Genomic DNA, 27,151 nt, shown 5'->3' on the forward strand with positions numbered 1-27,151 from the left:
CCCCTACACAGTCACATGCCCATGTTGACAGGCACCAGGGGGTAGAGATAGTCAGAGGACTCAGAAGGAGTCAGAACATTAGCACTGGGTGATCATTAAGGTCAGCATGACTAATTTTATTAATTTATACCAATTGAAGCTTTTTGTTAAATACGTTTTAAATTGGTTGGACAATCCCACTGAATAATTACTAATGGAACTAATAATTGTTACCTATATATGAAAAATATGTATCATGGCATTGTATGATTTAAAAAAAGCATGGAAAAGACATCATTCAAAAAAATTACTGAATGTTGTGGTTAAAAAAAAACAAGAGTTGGGGGTCTTTTAATAGATCTAGAGAAGACAGGACTCCTAAAATCCATTGTAGAAGACTACCAAAACAATCACCATCAAATGAACAATACTTAAAGTTGTTTTTTCTGTGTGTGTGTGTGTGTGTGTGTGTGTGTAGCTGTGATATGGAAGAATATTTCTTCTTTAGGATCAACACAGCATGACACTAATTGGTTGAACCCAGGGGCAAACTGACCATTCTGCACTAGGTCTAAATTCGAGTGCCCATGGCCAGAATTATGCCGTAGTGCAAAAAACACATGCAAGTGAGTTCTCCTTAAATGGAGCCTGTCACGTCCCATGAGGCCCAGAAACTAAGGCTATGGGCTCATAGAACAGGGGGCTTCGAGTCTGTGGGTGTAACTTTCATACTCACTTGCCTCCACATTTCCTCGATGTCTGGTTGTAAAACCACCACTTGGTGCTAAGACAGGACTCCTCTTCATTGTGTATGTGCACATGTAATGAGGACAAGTCCATTCGGTGGATCTAGCACCGACTTTGGGAGTGGACAGCAAGGGAACGGAGAGGCAGGCGAGTATAAAATTCACATTCTGAGACTCGATAGCCCCTATTCTATAAGCCCATAAGCTTAGTGTAGGACATGGAAGTTTTTAAAAAATGTAATTGATTTAACCCAATGTAATTTATTAACCCAGGCTAAGTGTATAATGGCCATGGAGGTTGGTAAGGGGCTTATGACCATGTTCAAGAGCCCAGATCACTCTCAGCATACTTATGCTTGAATCTGATGGCTTTGTGCTGATCTTTACTCCTGCAGTCATACTGCTTCTGCCGTCACACGGCTAAATGTCTGACCATTGTCTATGTGTATAACATCCCTCACTCTCCACCTCGCCATACTGTGCACATCTCCAGCCCCTTTACCCTCTGTATCACCCCATTACTTGTAGTTTGTAAGCTCGTTGGAGCAGGACCCTCACCCCTATTGTTTCCATCAATTGATTACTATGTAACCGTGGTTCTGTAATGTTTGTACTTTTGTCTTTCTGTATCCCCTGTCTATGTAAGCGCTGCGGAATATGTTGGCGCTATACAAATAAAGATTATTATTATTATATATCGGTAGTAGTTATGTCCTTGTAAATGGATAATTTACTGTATAGTCTCATTTTTGTGAATTTCAATAATTCTGTGACAGGGCAGACCCACCCCTGAATTCTTCTGTCCAGACCTGATAAATGACTTGTCATTAAACCGGCATAGCTTAGCAGCTGTATCTGATGTCTCCATCGAAGGACAAATTAACATGCTGATTCTTTAAGCAGGACGGTGAGAAATTGTGTGAATGTGCAGAGGAAGAGCAAAAGGCACATCTGTGACTAGAAGAAAAAGGAAGAACGTCCTACGTATCAGCTGGGTAAGGTAAGAGAGAAAAGAGGAAGCAAAGAACAACACTAAAATAGCTAAAATCAATTAACATAGCAACCTAAGCTTAGACTTATGTAGCAACATAGCCTTTTACAGTATAGACAGTATTAAAACTAATATTTTTTGATATAGGTAAAAAATAGGGCTTTGGACACAAATAGATACCATGTTTACTCCGTATTTGATAGTCGACGACTAGAAAAGATGATAAATGAGCAGGTAATGTGAAGACCTGGACAAACATGCAACACAGAAATAAAAATGTATGAATAAGGAAGTAGGTAGGGTCCCCCCTTAAACCAGCAAGGAACTCCCATACCCGTAGGCCACAGGGCATCCCGTGCTCATATGTGACTACCTGGGAATTTCTTGCCCCATACCTGCAGGTCACAGAGCATCCCGGGCTCATATGTGAATACTTGGAATTTCTTGCCCATACCTGCAGGCCACAGAGCATGCCAGGCTCATATGTGACTACCTGAGAATTTCTTGCTGTTTTAAGGTGGACCCTACCTACTTCCTTATTCTTACATTTTTGTTTCTGTATTGCATGTTTTTCCATGTATTCATGTTACCTCCTCAATTATCTTTTCTAGTCAACTATGCAATATGGGGTTGACATGGTATCTATTTCGTGTCCCAAGCTTTATTTTTTAACTATAGCAATAAATTTTGTTTCAGTACTGTCTATACTGTGAGGAGCGATTTACTACTAATGAACTTTTTTGTGCCCCAGTGAAACTTAATATAGCAACATAGCAACCAGTCATCTATTAGACTAGAGAAACAATGGGTTCTAATACCACATATAATACCTTTGTATGAAATTAACATTGGCTGGGCCCTTGAGCCTCTCAGAACAAAATGGACTCCTGACATTAGCTATGAAACTTGACCCTTTCTTCTCATGTGACCTTTGGCTTGTGTATTTCTGTAGCTCAGCAAACTTAATTTAAAGGATTCATGGCCCTGTCAACAAATAGCAATAAAAGAGGGAGGGACTGATCATAGCTGAAGTGGTCTGAATCTGTGAAGCTTGGAGTTCAGGTTAGGAGACCCATGGCCAGACAGGAAAACTCATCCATAATATGGACAAATAAATGCAGCTGGAATGCACTTGTGTGTCACTAGGCTAAGTGGCATGACAGAAAACAAGAAAAGTATACAATTCCTTTAATCCTATTTTATATACACATATTAAAAAGGGCATTGGAAACAGTTACTTTTTAACCCCCTTCCCCCTCCCACTCCCACTCCCTGAACCCTTAGGCGGGATGTCAAAAAGTTACTGCACAAAACAATTAATTACATCAGTCCTTGTCCACAGTGGAGCTCTCAATCTGATTTTCTGGAAACAATTTTGGAGGAATCTCATTAACGAATGTTTTTGTAATGTGGAACCAAACAAAATTTTATTTTTAATGAGTGCCGGGCAATTTTTGTAATGAGTTTCTAAAATTTCTTTTGCAATCTTCCTGTATGCACATTTTTTGTCAATGTTCCTCAGTCGTTAGGTGTAAGAAGAACTTGTTGTGCAAGGGTTAACCGAGACACATAATGCCTTGGTATCACAAAAGATTTACAAGCTTTACATAGGAAACCACAAGCACTATATTTCCGTTCTCATTTACAGCAGGCAATGTATTTTCTCTTGTCTAAGCAGATATGAAATTTCTGTAAAGGGAATTGGCTTATAGTCCATCATCATGTCTACAATGAGGCTCAGGACACGGGACACGTGTGGATCTCAGCTGGAAAACCTTGTTCTTAGCAATTTTGGAGGGTATTCAAAGGCATTTTGGAGTAATGGCTTGGATGGCGGTAGAGGAAGCCCTTGTTTGGTAGGGGCCTTTGCAACATTGCCACGGAGCCACAAGCAGGTAGGTCAATTCAATGTACTGTATGACACAACTTTTTGAACAGTGACTAAAACTTAATGGGCTACGTTGTATAAGCGAAGGGAAGAGGATATATGGAACTGTGAATATATTGGGGAACTGCTTACATTATAAAGAACTCAGACTTCATTTGGTGCATTTTCTGATGCTATAGAGCACAAATTAGTAAAATAAGTAAGACTGATTACAATAAAGGTGTTATCACCTAATAGAATTGTCACTTGTTAACTTTGTTGGTGATTTATAGAGAATTTCTACTCAATGCCAGAAAGTCACCAATAAGGATTTGAGGTTTTTTTTGTTTGACAGGATGTTTGACAAAATTCTGACTTATATATGTTTTTTTGCTGATAACTGGCAACAACCAATATGTCAACTAATGGATTATAATTTAACTAGCTAATTTTATTGAAATATTGTTGAATGTGAGATAGGGTAGATGCCCAATAGGGCTCAAATTACATGAAGGTCATGGTCAAAAGTAGGAACTGCTAATAATTTATTCTATATGACTTTTACATGTTTGTGTTCATAGGAGCTGACAGAGTTCCCTTAAAAGAAAAAATATATAAATATATATTTATTTTTTTACATTAACTTTCTAAAATAGACAACTCCCTTAAAGAGACCCTATCAACTCTTATGAGCCCCATAAGCTAAACCTATGGTCTCATAGAAGCTGACATGCTGAATCTTATGATGTGAGTCTTAGGCTCAATGTCCACAGGCAAATTTGAATTGTGGAGGTCAATGGAAGCCGTCCGATCTGCGGCCCGTCCACAATTCAATTGTGGATGGGCCGCGGATTCTGCAGGAAAGCAGGAGATTTTAAGAAAATCTCATCTGCAGTGAAGACCAGGACAAGTAAATACCGTCCTCGGCCGTGGGCAGGGTCGGATTCCGCTGCAGGCTCCAGCATGCGGAATCTGAGCTGCCCGTGGACATGCGGCCTTATATACTTACTTTGCCTACCATTCCCCCGCTGAATGCACCTGGCAGCCTAATTACACACACACACTATATAGTCTTCTCATTCGATGCACACGCATGAGTAGTGCATTCAGTGGGGACTTTGATGGCGTACAGCTTGGGAATGGCAAGGAGAGTGAGTATAAGACTCACATCACTGGATTCATCCAGTCAGCTCTTATTAAACCCATAAGTTTAGCTTGTGGGGCTTACAAGAGCTGACAGACTCCCTTTAAGAAACAGCATTACAGGGGTTGTCTAGTTGTAAGCTATTGATCTCCAATCCTTAGGATAGATCATCAATAGTAGATCGGTGGGGGTCCGACATGTGGGATCTCAGCAGATCACCTGTTTCTGGGCTGGTACACTTAGCTGGTTTATACAGGAAGCAGACAGCACTGTTCCAATCTGCAGTGGCCAGGCTTGGTATTGCAGAAAAGTTTTCAATCATTCAATGCCTGCAATACCAAGCTTGGCCACTACAGTGGGAACAAAGGTGTCTTCTTCCTGCAGAAATCAGCTTAATGCACAAGCGCATTTGCCCTGCAAACAGCTAATTGCGGGGGTCCCTGGTTACAGACCCCCCACCGAGCTACTATTAAGGACCTATCCTGAAAATAGACTATCAATAGTTTACAACTGGATAATCCCTTTAATGAAGTTTGTTTACTTCCTCTCGGACTCGTGTTGCCACCTATGATATCAGACCACCTGAAGATATCAACCCCAAGACTTTTGGTTTAGTTGTCAGCCCCTTGTTCCAGTGCATATGTGCGAAGATTTGTACCTCAAGATACTGCTTCTTAAGTTACCTGACTGTACTTGGAATTTTCAATTGTATGTGGCAGCATGAGCAATCAAGTCTTGGAAGGAAAGAATCATGACGAATGAAGCAGCTGCTTCAGATTCTGTATGAGAATGATAGCTATCGGTCAAGAGTTCACATATCAGCAACACATAGTGCAAGAGATTACTGTGCAGCGTTTCTGCAGTTTATAATTATCATCACTAGGATCTAAGACATGTATGACATTTACCAAGTATGGCTGAAAACAGTCATAGGTTGTTAACTTCAACCAACGGATGGAAGAGGACATTGGTGGATAAAACAATGGAGGGAGTGCAAGGGGATCTGAGATCTTAGTCCCACCTATTAATCCATGTTGTTGTTAGCTGTTTAGTCGTTCACGACCCTCGGTGACCCTAAAGGCGAGCTCCCTACTTGTTTTTCTGTTTTGCACTGATTCTGTCAGTTGTGTGATATCCATGCCAGTATCAGCTCTGACGGTATCAGTCATTGTGTTCTTTGGTGGTCAGGTGTTCTTTTGCCACTGATCTGTCGCGACTCTGCTCACATTACATTGCCAAAATACGTGAGTCTGAGTCCGGTCAACTTGCCCTCCAGGGATATATCAGGTCTTATAAGATTCAGGACTTCTCTGTTTGTTACTTCCGCCGCCCAGGGCATACGCAGCAGGTTTCACATCCTTACATGCCTATGGGGAAAACGGTGGTTTGCACTATCCTGCGTTTAGTTACTATGCCGATATCCCTACTTTTCTAGATTTTGTCCATGTTTAGTATCATGCTTTACCCCAATGCTGTCCTACGTTTTATCTCTGGCAAAGGAAGATGAAGTCTTGCCCACACCCTGTGGCCTCGTTGTCGATTTTTATTTGAATGTTGCCATTTTTTTCATAAAAAGTCAAAAGCCCCAATAGTACATGAGCCAATCTGTCCTAAAAAGGAAAGATTCTTTGCTGATCATACATGTTTATCAGGCTGGATCAATATAGATTCTATATATTTATATGTTTTCTATCAAGAAATCCAAGTTTTCTTTGAGGCCATCAACTGTTTCTTTTAAAGTTCCCCAGACAGAATATGTTTAATCTCTTAGGGTTACATTATGTGTGTGACAGTTGTCCTAATGACTATTGCTCCTATGCTCTCACACAGGAGTAATAGCTGTTCAGTGAATGGAGGCAGAGCACCCCAGGGATCTCTTCCAGCTGCCTCCATTCACTGTGAACAGGTAGTTCAAAGATGAAGGACTGCCTGTTTACACTGAGCGAGAAGTTGCTCACTAGTACTTTTTTTCAGTGAACTGAAACAAAGAGACTAGCATCTAATAAGCAATTTAATTTCTCGCTCAGTGCCCTGTTGGGTCCTATGTTTGCATGTGACAACTATTGCTTAAAATTACCCGTTTTATCAATTTTTCATCTGATAGTTGGCCTGTGTAATAATACACTTACTGTGGAACCCTCGACGCTGGAGTTTAAACCATTTTCAATTGTTCTTCATTTATGAAGGAAGATTAAAATAATAACCCTAATTTGGTCTTGAGAAAAGACAGAGAGGCCTGAAAAATGTATAGAGGTGCAGATGTAGCAAACTTTAACATGACACATAATGTGTTTAAAACAAAGTAGCAATTCCTTGTCCCGTTGAAAAAGACTTAGTCTTCAGAGGTTAAAAGTCTTCTTAACTGTAAGAGCTGTAAAGATATGACAGGTACTGGTGCATCTTGTCTCCACCGGAACTATGGGTGGAGACATGGAAACGCCCACAGCTGCCGATTGGCTACCTTCATGACCAGTGCCAGAAGACAGCAGTGGGGAGGTGGACACGCTGCAGATGACAGCGCCTGAGACCACAGGGGGATGGAGCTGTAAGATTAATATGCATCACAGCAGCAGCCAAAGACTGCATGGAGCCTTAAGCGGTGGAGGGGGAAATGTGACAGCAGTGCAGCCGAAGACAGTGGCGCGCAATCAGCAGCGTGGTTGGGAGTGCGCCTGGGGACAATAGTGACAGTGGGGTTGAGAGTGCCACGATGCCGGGACCAGTCACAGTGTGACTGGTGCCGGGACCAGTCACAGCATGACCGCCAGCGCTGACACATATTACAGAGACTGTGACGTCAGGGTCCACACGTCACATGGGACAGACAGCGGGGTCGGAAGGAGAGGTGGGAACGGAACACAACACCGACACTGGCTGGCCTTATAGAGAGGGGAGCCCAGCTGGGAAAGTTGCAGCGTCCTCGGCAGGGGAGATGGGAGTTGAATAGCACATTGACAGCAGAAGACAGGTTCCAGAGAGGACAGCGGGTACTCTGCCAATCAGCACCTGTGGGCGTCACATAACTGTCCCCTGCATCTCAACCCGGCTACAGCCATGTCTCCACCCATACTTCTGGTGGAGACAAGATGCACCAGTATTGATGTGACAGTCACCTGAGGAGCTCAGTATTATAAAAACAGTTTACGATTCTCTGATTTTACATCTAATTACATTTTTGTTGAATGTATGCGCCTTCTGTTTAGAAGTCTGTCTACAGCGTCTGCCTTTAGAAGCCAAGAAAAATCAACAATCAAAATAGTACAAATGATAAAATTTCCCTTCTTCACAGCTTACCAAGTCAAGATCAAATTCTCTGATTGACTCAACTGGATCAGAACCAAACAGGTTGGTGTAAAAGAGTATACAAAGTCCAATAAGAGAAGGCTACGTTATTACAGGTTGATGGTGATTTCACATAGGACTGATAAAGGTGTTTCTGATGCCAAAACGTTGACAATAAAGTCAAGTTTAGAAGATGAATATGTAGATCTATGCCTTTTCTAGGTTATTCATGATGATTGAATACATATCATCTAGTAAATCTCTATGATGATAGTGTTTTTGATGCTTTTATGGGACAATTCATAAAGTGACTGTCTCACTACTTGGCTGTAGAAGAGCTGTCAGGAAATTAAGAGACAGTTTCAGAGTAAAAGCTGATGGAATTCCCCATGTTTCTAATCTCTGATACAAAATCAATGAACCATTGACGAAAGCATAGTAAAAGTAAAACTTGTTCATGTCATTCTGGCAGTTAAACCTGAAAATGAATTTTCTACAACGTTTCTGGTGCTTCTCAATTCATCAGAATAGACTGTGGGGGAAATTTATTAAGACTGGCATTTTGAATGCCATCTTAATAGGATTTCCCCTGCTGCAGGATATGCCAAATACACTAAGAGGCGTACAACTCATATATTAGGTGTGAGATTGGCACCCATGTGTGTCTGCACTGAAATGTATGCCAGGTCTGACCAGGCATACATTTCTTGTATAATTTATGTCAGTGAATGGCATACATTATGCATAAATGTGCTAATCCCGCATGGGTACGCCCATTCTTGACATGAAACCTCCTTTTTTTAAAAACGGAAGTGTCTAAGACCATGCACAAAAGTCACAAATATTTGTGAAAATCTCCACTTGTGCAAAGATTTGAAACTTTTTTACCCCCAAAATTGCCATAACAACTTTTATGAACCTCCCGCTATGTTACTGCTTTGGTGTCAACATCTGAAGCTGGTGGTGATTGTGCAGAGGCATATATAAAGCATAAGCTGTTACTGGTCCAGGCATCCAATCTAAATTTCCCAACTTTGTAGCCCTCCCTAATCAAAACATTCTCTTGAAGGGGAAAAGTACAATATGGTCCCCAAATATGTTGATTGTGGATAGGAAGAGTCTTGGAAAGCATCATAGCGATAGCTTGAGCTGAGATTAATATTTTACAGACCCCATAGCAGCTGCATGCACAACATTTTTGGTATGCACATCCTTGAGATTGTATAATAGTATGGAGGTACTGCTATTAAATGGCCAATCCCTAAACCACACAGGCTTCCTAAACATAGTTGCCATCAGGGTTAAAACTGTAATGAGTACCCTCTAAGTGCAGTCCTAGAAAGATCACTTCAGATGTTTATGTTGCTACAATGATTTCAAGTTCCAGATATAAACTTCACAGACCATCCTTGGGATGTAGTAAAACAAGTTGTATTGAGTGAGGCTGTGCAACCATGTAGTTTGAACAAGTAGTGCAATGGCAAAGTGACAACAGGGAGTGATGCATTGAGGTCAGGATAGTGAATATAGTGATCCCTCAAGGTACGGGGTCTTCAGGTCCAATATTTTCCACATATGATGGTCTTTCCCAGGCAATTTAACTTGAAACCAGATCCAACACAGAATGTCACAGTCAGCCCGAATTTGGAGCCGGTGCACTTTAGTGGGAGATCTAGTCAATCCCCATGGGCATTTCACTGGTATAACACCTGTGTAGATAAAGTGTTTGCACTGATTGGCTGTCTAGTAGAGTCTCTCTATAGTACAGTATAGGCCCATTTAGACACAACGGTTATCGCTCAAAATTCGCTCAAAGGCAATCTTTTGAGCGATAATCATTGTGTGCATTTACACGGCAAGATGATCGTTTAAAATTCGTTCAAATAGAAGTTTGAGTGACAGTTTTGAGCGTTCACTTTCCATAAGCTCTTAACTAGCTAATTAGCTACTCAAGAGCTTATTAGAGTGTAAATAAAGGCAGTCCGTGTATCATTCAATGTGAGTTGCGCCCAAACTCCTTGGGCGCAATTTGCACAAACTAAAAGTGTGTTAGTAGCTTGAGGCCGCCTGAACACGGCCAGATTTGCATTGCGGAATCCAGGGCCGGCATCCACGCCTTCCGCATCCCGCAGCAAATACCTGCCATTTCCATGCTATGCAAAAGTGCTTTTTCCTGCCCACCAGTGGAAATCAATTGTGATTTTCTGCTCACGGGGGGAAAACCACAGCATGTTCTATTTTAGTGCGGGCTATGCATGGACAGCTTCGAATTGTAGTCAATGGAAGCCATCCGTCCAGCGGTCTTTCTGCAATGGGCATTGCAGAAGAGTTGTGGGATCCGCATCATCGCCTAGCGACAGCGCAGGAGAATCTGTACTGCGCATGTGCGCAGGCCTGAACATCCGCAGTACAGAAGGCCGTCTGCACTGACAGGTATGTGGGTCACTTGCCGAGCATAGGAGTGGATTCCGCTGTGGAATCCTGCAGCCGGAATCCAATCCGTTCGTGTGCAGTCGGCCTAAAAGAAGCGAAATAAGCTTGCAGATATGATACATTTTAGAACTGACGTTACAGCGAGCTTTTAACGCTACTTAGGCTTTTTCATCAGACATATAATACAATTTGAGAAGCAGTGAATATAATAATCTTTATCTGTATAGCGCTAACTTATTCCACAGCGCTTACATAGACAGGGGGAATACAGAAAGACAAAAACAAACACAAAAATTACAGAACCACGGTTACATAGTAATCAGTTGATGGAGACAGTAGGGGGGAGGGTCCTGCTCCAACGAACTTACATACTACAGCTAATGGCGTGATACAGAAGGTAAAGGGGCTGGAGATGTGCACGGTATGAAGAGGTATACACACACAAAGTAAAAGACATGGATGCATTAGGATGCATTTTATGAGTTGTAGCACAGATTCAGAAGCAATTTCGTTAATCTCAAGGTACACTTGGCAAGTGGTTAGTCCATCTTTCCATCTTTGTGAGGGATGTTGGAATATAAGGATTTCACATCCATTGTGGCTAGGACGGCGCCATTGGGATGGGGACCTATGGATTTGTTCAGTAGGTTTCCTGTGGTTTAAGGACACCCTCTACCCATCCTGAGATTCCATCAGTGAGGGTCCCCTTCGCAGTGGTCCCATCCGAGCATCCATGGATGTAGAATTCATTTGTTTTTGTTAGCTATTAAAAGGTATCATTTCTACAAGATTATTTTGTTTCTCTTACTGAAATCAATAACCATTTGTTCTACTGGTTAACATGATACTAAATGTTTTTCTTTTTAGATGAGGAACAACACTATCTGGCAATATATGACTCATCCTGCATATTACCCTCTGCAGGCTGTAGATCTGATTCTTAGTTCTTTCAGAAGTGGTGAATAGAGCCAGCTGCTGTGCTGTGTTCTATAGATTGTGCAGAGAACAAAGATTCTGCTCTCTAAACCAACACAAAGAGTCATGTCATGTAGGACATTGTACAGCAGTGCTGAGTAGTGAAGATTAGTGGTTTACTGCTATTTATTCACATCTTCACTACTCAGCACTGCTGTACAATGTCCTACATGACATGACTCTTTGTGTTGTCTCACAGACATGCTGTTAAAGCTGATGATTAGTGGTTTACTGCTATTTATTCACATCATCAGCTTTAACAGCATGTCTGTGAGACAACACAAAGAGTCATGTCATGTAGGACATTGTACAGCAGTGCTGAGTAGTGAAGATGTGAATAAATAGCAGTAAACCACTAATCATCAGCTTTAACAGCATGTCTGTGAGAATCTCTGCTTCTCTACTCCTCCTCCACATCCCTTCTCCCCCCTCTGCTTCTCATATACTTCAATGGCCAGGATGACTCATTTCCTTCCTCCACTCTTTGTCTGCCATCCTAACAGCAAGTTAGGAGGAAGGGAGACCTACTAGTGGACAACATTTTGGAGGGATTTTTCAGCAAAAAAAACATCATCCTAGATTTAAAAAAAAGTAAATGTCAGTTTTGCTAGTTATCAGATTAGCTATCATGTAAGTACAAGTTTAAAAAGTTATCGACAATTTAGGCATATGATGTATTTTGTGTTTCAGGAGAATAGTGGTTATTATAAAGCAGGACGCTGAACCATTTGGGTTTGAAATTCAGGTAAATCTTTGTACATGTAATCTACATACACATTAGTAGAACATAAGTATAAGGGTTGTAGTATTTTACAGTATGTATAGACATACTATAAGAACTGCAGTAGCTATGTAAATAGCCAATTTCTGTGCTTGGTGTAACTTCTGCCAATGGTGACGTTGTGTTCCCAGCTTTTAGTGATGTTTTCCAAGTCTGAAAAACGTTTATCATTGGGAAAATAATGGGTTCAAAGAAACAAAAACCCTATATTGACTTTTATGATGGTCCTTTTAGTGCAGTGGACTGCTCTGGTCACCATCAGTAAAATTCCAGGACAGGTTACAGTGGTCAATTGCCATTAAAAAAAACCCACGTGATTGCTCAGTCAATCACTGGCCTCAGCGGTCACATGCCATTCATACATGGATACTCTCTGAGGCATGGGTGGAACTATAGGACAGTAATGGGCAACCTTTTGAGCTCGGTATGTCAAAATTTGCCAAATAAACAAGCATAACTCAGGTGGTGTGTCACTTCAAGAAAAAAACATAAATTTGCGATATTTATAGTTTAAATAACAAAAATGTATAATTGTAATATATTACTGCATTTAATAAACCCAAAACACCCATAGCACAGGCCCTCGCCTTTCCCAGCCTCCCTCTTACTTATCTCAGCTATGATAAGCTCCCAGAAGTGACGCGGCCCCCCACAGCGGCCCCCAGCAGTGACGCGGCCCCCCATAGAAGCCCCCATCAGTGACAGCGGCCCCCATCAGTGACAGCGGCCCCCATCAGTGACAGCAGCCCCCAGCAGTGACAGCGGACCCACAGTGGCCCACCAGCAGTGACAATGGGGCCCCCCAGCAGTGACATTGGGCCCCCCAGCAGTGATAGTGGGCCCCCCAGCAGTGATAGTGGGCCCCCCAGCAGTGACAGTGCCCCCACACCGACCCCCAGCAGTGACAGTCTCCCCCACAGCGGCCCCAGCAGTGAGTGCCCCCCAAGACCCACATACTCACCCCTCCACCTCGTGGAAGCTCTGCTCCACTACCGCCCGGTGCGCCACTAGCAGTGATGATCTCCGGCACACACTGTGAAGTCAGTGTGCTGCCGGACGCCTCCTCCCCCGGACGCTCTCGCGGAACCAAGTAGTAGGAGACGTCAGGGGGGGGGGGGAGGAGGGGGGGGGGAGGAGGAGGATCCCGGCTGCACAATGATGTCACGGTGTGCGCCGGGATCAGCGCTGCTTAGTGAATACCGGCAGGGGAGCTGTGCCCTCTGCCGGTATTTACCACTAATGGGGTGAACGTCTGACAGCGGCCGCGTGTCAGTGCTGACATGCATTATAGGATTGCCATCACGGTTATAGGGTATGCAGCTGCACCTGGGCCCAGGAGTCTTAGGGGGCCCATATGGCCTCTCTTCTCCATATAGGGAGCCCAGTACTATGTAATAAGCAATATAGTTAGGGGGCCCTGTTACAGGTTTTGCATTGGGGCCCAGAAGCTTCAAGTTACGCCTCTGCTCTGAGGCCAATGATTGGCTGAGAGGTCACATGAGCGATGAATGGCACTTGATCACTGTATTCTCTTCCAGGATTAGATTATCAGGGCCCCCCTTCCCCCTGCAGGAGGGGCAGCATCAGAAAGGCGAGTACAGGTTTTTTGTTTCTTTTGACCCGTTATCTTCCCACTGGCAATTTTTTTACACTCAGAAGACCCCTTTAACAAACATATTCAAGCTTCTGAACTGAATATAAACCATCTTATAAAGTAACTACTCTAAATATTCAGATTCAATTCCCAACTTTTTTCATTATTCAATTCCTAACGCAATATCTATTTTTCTAGACATACAAGCTACAGCATGCACATGGGATAGATATGAGGACATATGTGCACAAAGTACATGAGGGCAGCCCATCTAAGAATGCTGGATTGAAAACTGGTCAGTGAATTCTCCTTTCTCCCATGGCAATCATGTAAAACTGACCATTCACTGAAACCAAGTAGCAATAGGACTTGTGGTACCTATGTAACATTCCTAGCATGTATTACCAGCCTCCAGTAGATGCATGTGAGGAGCTTTAGTTTTTCTAAAACTGGAGAAGTAAAGATGTTGCAAACTAATGCTAATGCAATATGCTTCACATTTAGCTAGCGAGTCGGACAATGAAGTCAAATGAGACATTAAGCACCAATGTTTCACTGCAAGCTTCTTTGTAGACTATGTCAGAACATGGCAGTATAGAAGCTGGTGGTAGTCATCTTCAGCTAAATATTTTTTTCCCCTCGAAATTAACCCCTTAAGGATGCGCCGTTTTTCAGTTTTCGGTTTCTCTTCCCCACTTTCAAAGAATAATTCGTCTATCGACGTAGTTGTCTCCGGGCTTGTTTTTTGCCGGGCAAGTTGTATTCTCAATGGTGCTATTTATTGTATCATACAATGTACTTAGAAAAAGTTTCTAAGTGGAGTGAAGTGGGGAAAGAAACAAAATTTGCCAATCTTGGGGAAGGGGTCTTGTTTTTATGATGTACACACTGCAATAAAAATGACATGATAACTTAATTCAATGACTTAGTATGATTACGGCGATACCATTTATAGAGTTTTTTTTGCGGTAGTAATTAAAAAAAAATAAAACATCTTTGTTAGGGCATAAAATTATTTCTCATCTTCTGACAGCCATAGCTTTTTTTACTTTACGTTGATATACTGTGTTTCCCTGAAAATAAGACACTGTCCTATATTAATTTTTGCCCCAAAAGAGGCATAGTGTCTTGTTTTCGGCGGGTGTCCTATACTCACCTAGCTGAAGGCCTCTCGGTGCCTCCACTGGTCTCTGGTGCTGCGGCAGGCTGCCATGTCCTCCGTGCTGACAGCATTCTCTTCCTGGTAACGAACAAGGCTTTGAACACCCCGACTCCAGCAAGCGAGTATTGTGATTGGATAACGAGCTCCACTAGCTTAGCCAATGAGAGTCGGTGCTTGATGAACGAATCCCAGCCATTTGGTGATGTAATTCACTGAATGGCTGTGAATGATCGAGCACCAGCTCTGATTGGCTGAGCCAGTGGTGCTTTGTGATCCAATCACAGCATTCGCTTGCTGGAGGCGGAATATTCAAAGCCCTGTTACCAGAAAGAGAATGCAGTCAGCGTGGAGGATTACACTGCAGCCCGCCGCAGCTCTGGAGGCTGGCGCGAGGGACCCAGATGCCGCCAGCTAGGTGAGTATTGCTGTTTTTTTTAAATCTAGTGTAGCTAAGGCTAATTTTTGGGGGAGGGCTTATATTTAATCCCTCCCCCTCTGAAAATCAGGTTAGAGCACATATCGGAGCACATATGACTTGTGGATTTCTTTTTATTACATTTTTTCTTGGGTGACCATAAAAACGCAATTCTGGAGTTGTTTATTTTTTTTTACAAAAAACATTTGCCGTGAGGGATAAATAATGCATTCCCTTGATTGATCAGACTTTTAAGGGTGCACCGATACCAAATGTGCTATTTTAAAATTAAAAATATTTATTATAAATATAGGAAAAGGGTCTCTTTAGAATCTTTAATACCTTTTTTTCCCCTAATGATTAGTAAAACTTTTTTAAAGTAAGTTTAATATTTTTTTTAGTCACCATAGAGGAGTTGAACTTGTGATAGTCTCTTAACTCCTGCAGTATAATGCAATACTGTAGTATTACATTATAACGCAATCTGACAGTCTACTTAGCCATGCTGCGGGCATTTCTTGATAGGCAATCATAATCCTACAGAAGGACCTAGGCTGCCATCGCAACCGAACAGCACCTCTAGATTACATCACAGGGAAGCTATTTGGGACTCTGCAAAACCGATCGAGAGATTTAAATGCGGAGTTTAAATTTACAGAGTAACCACGATCAACATTATTGCTGATTGTGGCTGTTGTCTGCAGGTGGCAGCTGTGAGGAACAGCCGGCACCCGCATTGTATGGAGTGGGATCGGCTCCAGGTTCCCCTCCATACAGACCAGGAACTCAAATATTGATTACCTATCCATTGAATGGGTTGGCCAGGACTTTTACTATTAATAACCTATCATCAGGATAGGTCACTAGTAGGGGATCGGCAGGGTTCAACCACTTGAGATCCCAAAAGGTGAGCTGTTGGATGGGCTGCTGTCAGTAGAGAAAGCGCTGGACTCAGATGGTGTTGTCAACACTGCAGCAGCCCAGGTTGGTACCGCAGGCACAGATCTCACTGAATTCAATGCAATACCAACCCAAGCGATTGCAATACAGGCAGCATTATCTGCACTGACAGCTGGTGAACCTCCGCCGATCAACTATTGTTGACCGTTCCTGATAAGTCACCAACTGTGAAAGTCCCGGAATACCCCTTACTATACTATGTTAAAAAATATTCTCAAGAAAAACATTTTCTGGTATTTTTAGGCGACATGCTCACTAATATTAATGGAGTCAACTTAGAAGGATTCAGTCATCAGCAGACAGTGGAACTCATCCAAACTTCTGGAAACTTTCTCAGGTAAGTGATATTAAACTGATAGTGCCTGATGTGATTCTATCTATAGGATGGACATAGTAATAAAGGTGTTATTGTACTCACTGAATGATGAATCAGAACAGAAGTTCAAAATGGTGAGGAGTAGGCTAATTTCCTTCTGAAATTCAACCCAAAAATCACTGCAGGAGTTGCTGGCAGGCCATTGCTTTCAATGGGACCACGGGCAGCAGCGGCAGCCACATTGAGAGCAAGGCTCTTAACCCAAGTTTTTGTTCCTAAATCAGATCAAAAATTTTGGGCTAGAGCTTGCTCTCAAGTCAAAAAGTTTGTAAGCTGAGGCACTCAACCCAAGGTATCACTGTATTAATATTTGCTGGAGGAGCCTGGATCTCACCACTTCATCCACCATTGTAGCAAGATAAATATGCACCCTCTGACCCACGTATAATTAGCATAGCCAAATGAAGGGTCAAATGCAAAATTTGCAGTGGCACCTAACTTCTGGTCCCTGATGGAGCTGAGTAGCCCCTCTGCCACATAAGAGGTTACCAGTGCTACAAATTGACAACCTGGTGATTGTTGTCCCAAGTACAGATTACGTATTTGGTCCCAAGAGCTTCAAATTACACCTATAGCAGGGAATTGGGAGAAACGAACCCCAGTCTCTACCTTAAATTGTCACCTAAACTAAGGCTCTTTTTACACAGAGCAATAAATCTTTCACACGAGTAGACAAGTGAACAATGACAGCGTTTGCTTGTTTGAACAGTTTCTATAGGCAGATAAATCATTTAGATTTGGTTAGTTCACTTGTTTAGTCATTCACTGTACAATGAGCAAATAATGATTTTTGTATAGGGCCATTGACACGCAAAGATAATCTTTCAAATGATTGAAAGTTTAAGTGATCTTTTTGCATAAAGTGTTAATGACCACTAATTGCCATTAACACTTTATCATCTTAATTTGCATGTAAAAGGACCTCCAGGAGCTGTTTGCAGAGCCCAGCATATGATTAATCACACGCCCAGCTGTGCACATGGCTGCATTGTTCTCCATGGAGAACAAAAAATGATTTTTTGAACAATTGATGTGTGTAAAACAGCCCTTAGAAATGAATGACAAAGTAATGAAGAGATAATCTTGCCCTCATTGTTTGTCATTCCCTAGGACTTTTTGCATGTTCCCTACAGAGGACATAATCTACTACTAAACTGAGGAGGGGGGCTAGATGAGGGCTGCCTCTTCTCTAATCCCACCCCCTAAGTCTTAGTGCTCTACTGTAGATAGGGAAGATGGGAGAGGCTCCTGCCGCAGCCATTTGTCTTAGAACACTATTTCAATGCATGGAATAGTCACAGAATTTTTTTTGTACATGTGAGCATACATTTACTCTTTCTATGTCATATTCCCCTTTTATACAAAGTACACCCATACCCTAGATCCCACTCCCTCGCAAGATCTCCCTTTTGTATATCTATGGCGTGTCGTCTTGAAAACACTGAAGAGTAGACCATGTTTAAAATTGTGTTTCCTTATCCCCCTGCCTTTGGATAAAAAAAAGTTTTGTTTTCTCACACTTGCATTGTATTTACAGGATGTTATATACAAGCAATTGTATTAAAAAGGACTTACAAACAAAATTGGGTTTTGGAGTTTCCAACAAGATTAAATAGGTTTTATCACTGCCCCAAAATATTTTCAAGCAGCTGCGCCAGATCTAACCCCCCCCCCACCCCCCCCCAAAAAAAACAGGCTGTCGATTCCTCGCTATGCAGCTGAACTTCCGGCTGTATGGCCAGGCAGAAGTCAGGTGAGCATTGCAGCCAATCAGAGGCCCTAGCATTAACGTCCAAACTCCTGGCATCCGTGCTCACATCCTGATGCCAGGAGTTTGGGATGATGATGCCGCGGCCTCTGATCGGCTGCAATTCTGGCTTGACTTCTGTCTGGCAATACACCCAGAAGCCGAGGCCATGGGAGCTGAGCAGCTGCATATTGCTAAAAGATGTTGGTTATAAGGGAAATTGTAGTGCCTGTTGTGCTTGCTCATGAGGTCACTCACTTGCAGTATTTCTTTTCTTACAGAATTGAGACAGAATATAGCACAAGAATTAGACAAGCAGAACTTCAAGCTAAACTGCTCATTTTAAAGGTATGTGGCAGTATCTATCGTACATAAAACACAAATGCACTTGGTAAAAGTAGTAACAAAGCATAAGTTATATTGCAACACTTTTAGAAGTTTCCAAGAAGATCTGTTGCGATGTTTTATAGAGGTTGCAGGATTCAAAGCTTAACTTCTGGTATTCTTAAAGGGGTTGTCCAAGCTATGGAAGGGCAGACTAGGGGGTCCTTCATAGTGTAAAATAACAAAACAGCTGATACTTGCCTCTCCCTGTTCATCCTCCACTGCCTGCTTCGGTCTCCCTGCTGACATCAGAAGACCACCACAACACCAGATACACTGTCTCACCTGGGCTCGTGAGGTTGCTAACTGGACCGTAGAGGAATGACAACATGTGGTGTGGTCCGATGAATCACCTACTAGTTATTTCAAGCTGATGGTAGGGTTCATGCGTGGTGCAGACTCCATGAAGCCATGAACCCCAGCTGTCAACAAGGCACTACTCAGGCTGGTGGTGGTTCTATACTGGTGTGGGTTGCGTTCTCATGACATGGTTTGGGTCCATTGGTCCACCTAAACATATCATTGACCGGTGTCCACTACATTTCACTGCTTGGTGACCATTTGTATCCCCTGATGGATTTCATGTACCCCATAATGATGTGATATTCCGGCAGGATAATGCACAATGCCATTGGCTCCATGTTTCCTAGAATTGGTTTGAGAAGCATTCTGGAGACTTCCTACAAATGGTGTGGCCTGCGCATTCAACTGGCATGAGCCCAATTGAGCATTTATGGAATGTGGTGGAAAGGTCCATTCACCACTGATATCCGGCACCTACATTTGCCATAGAGCTGTGGGTGGTTATCCAGATGGCATGGCTCAATATCCCTCCAAATGTCGTCCATCCACTTGTGCAATCAATGCCATGCCAAGTTGCTGCACTTTGCTGGCCTAGAAGGGTTCCTACATATTAGTTCCTGTCCTATGACTTTTGGCACATCAGCGTATAATGTTCTAATACAGGAATTACACATATATAACAATGGAATTTATATAGCAGTTCTGAAACAGACAGATCAAAAACAGCTGACTTGCACCCCAGTTGCATGTAGATAACTTTTCTTAGTAGCATTGTATGCCAGTATTCCTAAAGGGAAACATTGTATCTAGACATATCTCTGTGTATTATGGCTTGCAGATCATTTTGAGACTGTGAGCAAAAAAAAAGTCAGTAATCTGCACATTGGCCAACAACTGCCTTCCATAGTGCACCAGACTGTGGTGAAGCCTATCGCTTGTATTTTGCAAAAACTGTCTCCAGTTTTGCTTAGTGAGGTACTTTCCATGCACGACTGCAGATTGCTGGTTTCCTGTGCTGCAGCCTCAGTCGTTAGATCCGCTCTTCATCGTCCTTCGAAGCTTTGTTTGTGTATCTTTATATTTCTTGAACCTTCTGAATCTAAGGGCTCATTCACACGGGCCTATGTGTACTTCAGTTTGTGAAATGTGCAGCGTTTTTTAAGTACATATATGGATATTTGATACTTCTGCATCTTTTTTGCACATGTATCCACTGCATTAAAAAAAAAAAAGTCCAATTAATGTCACTATTTTTTAAACCACTGTCTCCTAAAAAGGCAGTAAATAGGTATGCAACTGTGTATTTGCTGCATTTTTATGTGATCCCATAGACTTCAATGGGGATTTTGGTCCCTAAACATGGAACAAAGTAGGACATGAATAACCTAATGCAAATCAATTGGGTTTATATTGCTTCTGTAAAAAAATTCATGCGTAATATGGACTGAAAATACGAGTGCGCAAATAAGCCCTAAGAGGTATCATTTCTTAATATTTACAGGGAGATTTTCGATCAAAATGGAAGGAATTACAAAGTATGTTAAAAAAAGAACATCAGCTGCTTCATGGTAAATATTGTCTTATTCTTACTTTTATTTTTTTTCTTTTAGTTTTGCTGTTTTTTTTTTCTATTTTGTTACATATATTTCTTTGCTTTTTTAATGTTGTTTTGAATCAGCATAAACAAGTCTGGAACTCAAAATAATTAGATTTTTAACACTTTTCCGGTTATTTGTGCAAAACATCAATTTTCTAGTTGCTTCCTCCCAGACTGTGTCCATTATTAAAATGAAAGGAAACTGTGAAACAACACGCCTGGTTGTTCGCAACTAGGCTATACATAGTATGCCCTGTGGGTGTTCCTGCTTCCATGTAGCAGCGCCTTACCCTTGTGAACAAAGCCTAGTAGACACAGATGTCACTATAGTAGTAACCAGGGCCACCATCTAGGCCAGGGACAGTTTTATAAATAATGGGGCTCGGGGCAGCAAGTAAATTAGGGTCCACAATTGCAATTTTTAGACAGTTCTTCTCATAATTTAAAATATACATAAAAAACAGATACATGTACATTTTACCTCAAAGTGTACTACCAAAATGCTATATAATGCTAAGTAATATGTCTATTCAGTATCTAAATAATACTACCATATAATGGCTTCATAAGAAATCCGTACAGTGTCAGATTAATAACACTACTCAATACCTGAATAGTGAAGGGGTTGTTGGCAAAGTTCTTGGTGGTCAAAGACAATTAGGTGGTTAATGGTGAAGTATCTTGTGGTCAAATGCAGTGAATCTTCTCATGCTTCACTCTCAGATACCTTGTGGGGGGCCAGCTTTTCGGGTCTCCTTGAAAGTAAAGGGCCTGGGCAGTTGCTAAATTAGGGCAATATGGATGGTACTGCTGTCAGGGATCTAGGAAAAATGCACTTGTGGGCTTTCACTCACCTGACAACCAATTTGCATGTATCTGTCATTGCATAAGAGCTATGAAGTGCTCTAATAGGTAACTATTAGAAAACCTGGTTCCTAGTATGGTGCCTTTTATTCATTACACAAAAGTGTAATTATATAGGCCTCAATGATTGTATTCTGTTGCTTCGCTGTTTCCAATCCTCTTTCCTATAGGGGGCATGTAGCAAGCCTACCATTCTGCCAGTAGTTTACTACCCTGTTCTTCCTTTCCCTCACTTGCCATGCTGCATTGCTTAGTCTCTAGTCCAATCAGAATGGAGGTAATATCTGAATGCCCACCCCTCTTCTTTCCCAGGATGATTGTAGGAGATGGGCATTCAAAGTCATTCTGGCCAAATGGTTAGTAATCCCAAAATAATGTACACACAACTGCTGTAACAGCAAGAGAGACAGAGATTGAGGAGATTGTCAGATACTCTGTCTGCAGATCTGCCAGCCTGTGAGTGCAGGGAGCAGTCTGTGCAGAAAGCACCTAGCCCACAGCTAAGCAAATGTCTTAGCTCCCCTGTTGCTACGGAAGCTCAGTACCTAACCACAGACAGTGGACTGCAGAGGAGTTGGATGGGAGACCCTTAGCGGAAGCCACTTACAGTGGTAAAACAAAAACATTCTAAGTACATTACAAGATTGATGGCACACATGGGCTACTGGATGAGCATAAGTTGTCTGAAAAGTTAGTGCCCCTTAAGGAGACTGCATAAAGATTATATGTTTTTCATTTGTTTCAAACATAGTGGGTCAAAATACCAAAAAAATGCACAATAGTTTTACGCAAGCGCTCGCTCTCCATCTGCACACAATAGGGCACAAGATGAAGATGGTCTAGATATTTTTGATGGTGATCCTGAGAGTTAGACACATAAGAAGATAGAAAACAACAAAGTATAGTGTATTTCTATAGGTTCATGCAGGTTCTGATAGTGAATCTATCAAGATACATACTTTTTGTGTAGTGGTTCTGAATTGTTGCTCTGTGAATCCATCAGCAGAACTGTAAAATCATGTGACACGTTCCTCTTCAGGTATAATGAGACATTACAAGTCACATATAGAAAGCTATAGACATACATTGATTTCAATGGCGGCCTGCTACCTTCTTTCTGTTTGCTCACTGAAATCTCTTGGGTAATATTTTCTTTCTGTCTCCAGGGACTATTAGTGAGAGCAAAATGCGGGAAGAACTGGACTCCATTCATTCCAAGATCTTCGGGAATCCTTCACCTGGTTCCTTCTTAAATAAACATAGACTTTCAAGCTCAAGCAGTAGTAAAAGCCAATTGAGCTCTTTTATTCTAAATAGTGAAGATGGACTTGAATCAATGTCCGAGCTTGATGAAGACTCTGGAACAGAAGCTTGTTTTAGTCGTCAGTCTAGTACAGAAGAAGACTTTATGTATAAGTTCAATGGACTTTCTTCACTGAGGTCTTCACTATCTCGTCATCGAAGCATTAGTATGACAAGCAGTGAAAGTGAACCAATGTCACCAAACTGGGACTCCATAAGTCTAACAAATTTTTTTGGGACATTGCCACGTAAAGGTAGAAGAGGAAGTGTCCGAAAGAACTTCCTGAAATTTATTCCTGGTTTGCACAGATCAGTAGAAGAAGAAGAATCCCAACTGTAAATGTAGCTACACATAGATATCATCAGCATTACAACAAGATGTTACAAAATGTGCTGTACATATATATGTATAGTACCTTGGGGAAACATGATGTGCATGGTTTAACTTTTCCTTCTGGAGAGGACTCTGGCTTTGGCTTATATTCCCAGTCATTGTTACAAGGCGTGTTAAAAGGTGTGATATTGACTTGGAGGAATGCTGTCTTCTAAAAGGTGGCGCTGTAGAAGCATTTTACATCTTTCCATTTGCATACATTTCCTAGAGGAGCTTGCATGGCCTTATAAGTGTCCACACTAGGTGCTTCCCCTAAGGATAAAGCTTACTTACCTTTTCTGACCAGAGACCTGATGTGAGAGTCATGGACTACTAATGTAAAAGTGGAAGGAACTCTCAGAAAGCACTCAGGGAATTGACCACAGTAAGGTTATACTGACTTTGTAACATGTTTAATCTGAAATGACTTACTTGAGTGATCTCCCACTGAGACACAATTTGACATATATGTGACTGACTTAACGAGGACTCCTGGATTTTGTAAACTTGAGTATTGCCATCTCCTTGCTGCTTCTTGGCCCTTAGCTCAGTTTGACCCGGAGATAAAAACTTGAATCATCTGAAACAAAGTGTTAACTAGGGATGTGATTCCCATTTCGAAAGCTGCAGCTCTGAGGCATTGCTCCCCTAGCAAGCAGCCCATCTCAGTTGGCTTAACACTGTGTGAACAGAGAATAAGGGGAAGCAGTTGGGAAAAGTCATGCCATCTAATTTCCCAGTTATTAATCAGATTTGCACCAAAATATTTTTTTCTTGTTCATCAGCTTATTAAATGCAAAGTTAAGCGACTTTGTAAATAGTCTTCACTCTCAATTGTTTTCTTGTTGTAGAGTCTGTGTAACTCTTTCACATAACTGGTTGTCTTGCTGCTTCTTACGTAGAGCTGATGGGACACATTTCCTGGCTGTATCTGCTCTCTTCTCTCAGCAGCGTGTTTGGGCACATTTCTGTGCACACAAAATCTGCTTGCGCTAAACACAGCGAATAGAATCCATTGATTTTAATGGGTTCATTCTCATAAGCGCATTTTGTGCACAAAAAAAAGAACCTGCTCTGTTTTGCGCAGCAATGGGCCCATAGAAGTCTATGGGAGGTGTGGAAATACGCAAGGGCAAGGGTGAAAAACTGAGCAAAATGCAGGAAAAGAAGACACCTGGACCTCATCAGGCTTTAATAGACAATCAATTCCACAGAAAGGGGGTGAACTGGCCCTGCACGTGTAAATATTACAGTACTATGCGCTACCATGCATGCAATAGGTTGATTACGCGGCCCTTTAAACTTTGTTCATGCGCAAATATACTGTGCTGCCACCAGCATATTGCGCATACGCACGTGTGACACCGCCTTTCAGAAAGCAGGGAGCAGAAGGTTGTACTCAGCAGATTAGAGGGTAGCAAGTGAAGAATGCAGAGGAGGAGAGAAAGGGAATCATACAGACTATCAGTGTAGGGAGAGAGGAGAGAATTCACTGGCGCTCTGCAGGTAGAGGAAAGGAAAAGCCTCAGGGCTTTAACAGATGGGTGTGATTTAGTACCCTTATGTAACCGTGAAAATCTTGCCCGCATAACGGGACGATACAAAACCATTGATTTTAATGGTTCCGTTTTCACTATCAGGATTCTCACGCGTTACAACTATGTACAAAAAAGAAAGGGCATTTCTTATCTTTTTGTTTAAAAAAAAAATGGCGCAGTTTTGATAGTCCAAAAAAAATTAAGGACACAGTTTATGCGCTCCATAGCAGGGAGCGTATTAGTGCATGCTCCATGTGTTTTTGCCCTCAGCATCACCTTCGGTCAGCGTAAGAGAGAATAGATACCTCGTGGTCTATAGAAGGGTAGAGCAGTCCAGGAATGAAGCTATGCTAATACATGAGAGCCAGTGAAGGCAGCAACATCCTGGATACACAGACATTACATCTACTATGCATTACTGGGAGCGACATGAGAAAAATCGGAAACTAGAAACAGACTGCAAACTGCATATCAGGGGATTTGAAAATGAATGAAAATTGCAGCCTGAAACCTCGTGCAACTTTTTAAACTGTAGGTAACAACTAGTGTATGGAAAAATATTTTTTTCCCCTACGAGTTATCCTATCTCCTATTATTTTTTCATCCGTTGCATTTTTACAAATAATGGCTGCCACCCACAAAAAATGTTTTATCCAAACCGCGTATCTTGCAGATTCAACTATGTATCTGGCTTTTTGCTTGGTGAATCCAAAATGGTAAGTCTATAGTGGGCGGCTGCGGTAAGTGGATCATGTTGTACAGCACTAAAACTGTCTTAAGGCTGCTCCAACACGAGCGATTTTGTCACATCGCGACAGTGCGACAAATTGCATGTATGTAAAGCCCATGCTTTGATATGGGTTATTTCACGCGAGCGATGTTTTGTAGCCTGCAAAATTGCGAAGCTTCAAAATTGCGGCATGCTCTATACAGCCATGATTTGTGATTTTTTTTTGTAGCTCATGTTTCCCTATGGAGCCTTCCTTTGTGTTGTATTGCATCGCATCACACGAAAACGAGGTTTCGTGCGTTGTGATGCAACTTTTACAGTAATGGGCTTTTACAGGAAATCCTACCGTAAAAGCCCTAAAATAAGCTCTAGCTGCACATCTCCCAAAAGCTCCCTGCACTTCATTAAAGTTCTCTGGCATAGCTTCCTGGTCAGGCTTTTTAAAAACCCCAACTCCAGGAAGTGCTGCCTCTGATTGGTTCTCGAGTGCCGCGGCTTAGCCAATCAGAGCCAGCGCTTGATGAACCAATCACAGCCATTCAATGAATGGCTGTGATTGGTTCATCGAGTGCTGCCTCTGACTGAGCGCCAATCAGAGGCAGAGGTTCCTGGAGGCAGGGTTTTTCAAAAGCCTGACCAAAAAGCTATACCGGAGAACTTCAATCAAGTGCTGGGGAGCTTCAGGAGATGTACGCTGAAGTCGTACAGCACCTCTTAGGTGATGTATGCCTTTTTTTTCAGGCTGCTAGGGCTTATTTTCAGGGTAGGGCTTATATTTCAAGCCCACTCTGAAAATTGTTGTGCGACTTTGTAACAACACAAAATTGTGATATTGCCCCAAGAAAACACAGCAATATCGCACAGAACGCAGATGCAATATCGCTGCGATTTTCTTGCATTCATATCATTGTCGCCGTGTGGAAACGCCCTAAAGTCTACAGACACCTTGACAATTATTTTTTTTATACTTCTTTTGCTTCCTCTATTCAAAGTCAAACAACTTTCCAATTAGTCCCGAACAAAAATTTCCTACCATTTTGTTGTAGAGTTTGCCCATATAGTTAGCGGTGTTGCTGAATGTAACATGGATATGACTGCACACTGCTTCTATCCACTCTCTCTGCTCTTCCTCCCTCTTTTCTATGTCCTGTGTGTTACACAGATAAAATACACAGTACGCAGCAAGTAAGGTTGAAAACACACTGCCGTGGGCGCAACTACTTGGCAGTACAGAGCGTAGCTGCACCTGAACAAGGGAGATTTCTTCTTCCTCATCAGCAGTTCAAGTTCTGCGCCAAAGCACAGGAGTGAATCCGGCACTGAGCAGGGGGTTGGACCAGATGACCCTGGAGGTCCCTTCCAACTCTACCATTCTATGATTCTATGAAAAAGAACCAAAAACACAAAAGAAAAAGAAGGGAAAGAGGGGAACACACCAAAAAATGGCGAGATCTCCCTCTGTAGTTGGTTATCCCCAACAGGTATACAAAAATGGGCTCTAATGGATATTTGAGCGCAATTTGTGCAATACAAACCACGATCCTTAAATGATTAAATTGTGTGTTACAGTCACAAGGCCCTTGGCATTGCAATGATTGATCATGGAGG

The 27,151-nt window shown here is 42.1% G+C and overlaps 1 protein-coding gene across 1 annotated transcript; it reads left to right on the forward strand.

The window, feature by feature from the left end:
* Positions 1–1,602: 1,602 nt before the first annotated feature.
* On the forward strand, positions 1,603–24,085 carry CYTIP (cytohesin 1 interacting protein). The gene is made up of 9 exons (XM_066577422.1): positions 1,603–1,725; positions 3,395–3,611; positions 8,017–8,072; positions 12,108–12,162; positions 13,991–14,087; positions 16,573–16,666; positions 18,734–18,800; positions 20,641–20,707; positions 22,767–24,085. The coding sequence occupies exons 2-9, from the start codon at positions 3,438–3,440 to the stop codon at positions 23,240–23,242; spliced, it is 1,086 nt and encodes a 361-aa protein (XP_066433519.1). The 5' UTR covers positions 1,603–1,725; positions 3,395–3,437; the 3' UTR covers positions 23,243–24,085.
* The last annotated feature ends 3,066 nt before the right edge of the window (positions 24,086–27,151 follow it).

This window comes from Eleutherodactylus coqui, chromosome 8, assembly GCF_035609145.1.
Source record: "Eleutherodactylus coqui strain aEleCoq1 chromosome 8, aEleCoq1.hap1, whole genome shotgun sequence".
Lineage (NCBI taxonomy): Eukaryota > Metazoa > Chordata > Amphibia > Anura > Eleutherodactylidae > Eleutherodactylus > Eleutherodactylus coqui.

What these genes read in the sequence shown, in the direction of transcription:
- CYTIP (XM_066577422.1), top strand. Translation starts at nt 3,438, where the DNA reads ATGTCTACAATGAGGCTCAGGACACGGGACACGTGTGGATCTCAGCTG. An exon ending in ACTTCTGGAAACTTTCTCAG is followed by an intron (nt 16,667 to 18,733) that starts GTAAGTGATATT and finishes CTTTTCTTACAG; the next exon opens with AATTGAGACAGAATATAGCA. An exon ending in AGAACATCAGCTGCTTCATG is followed by an intron (nt 20,708 to 22,766) that starts GTAAATATTGTC and finishes TTCTGTCTCCAG; the next exon opens with GGACTATTAGTGAGAGCAAA.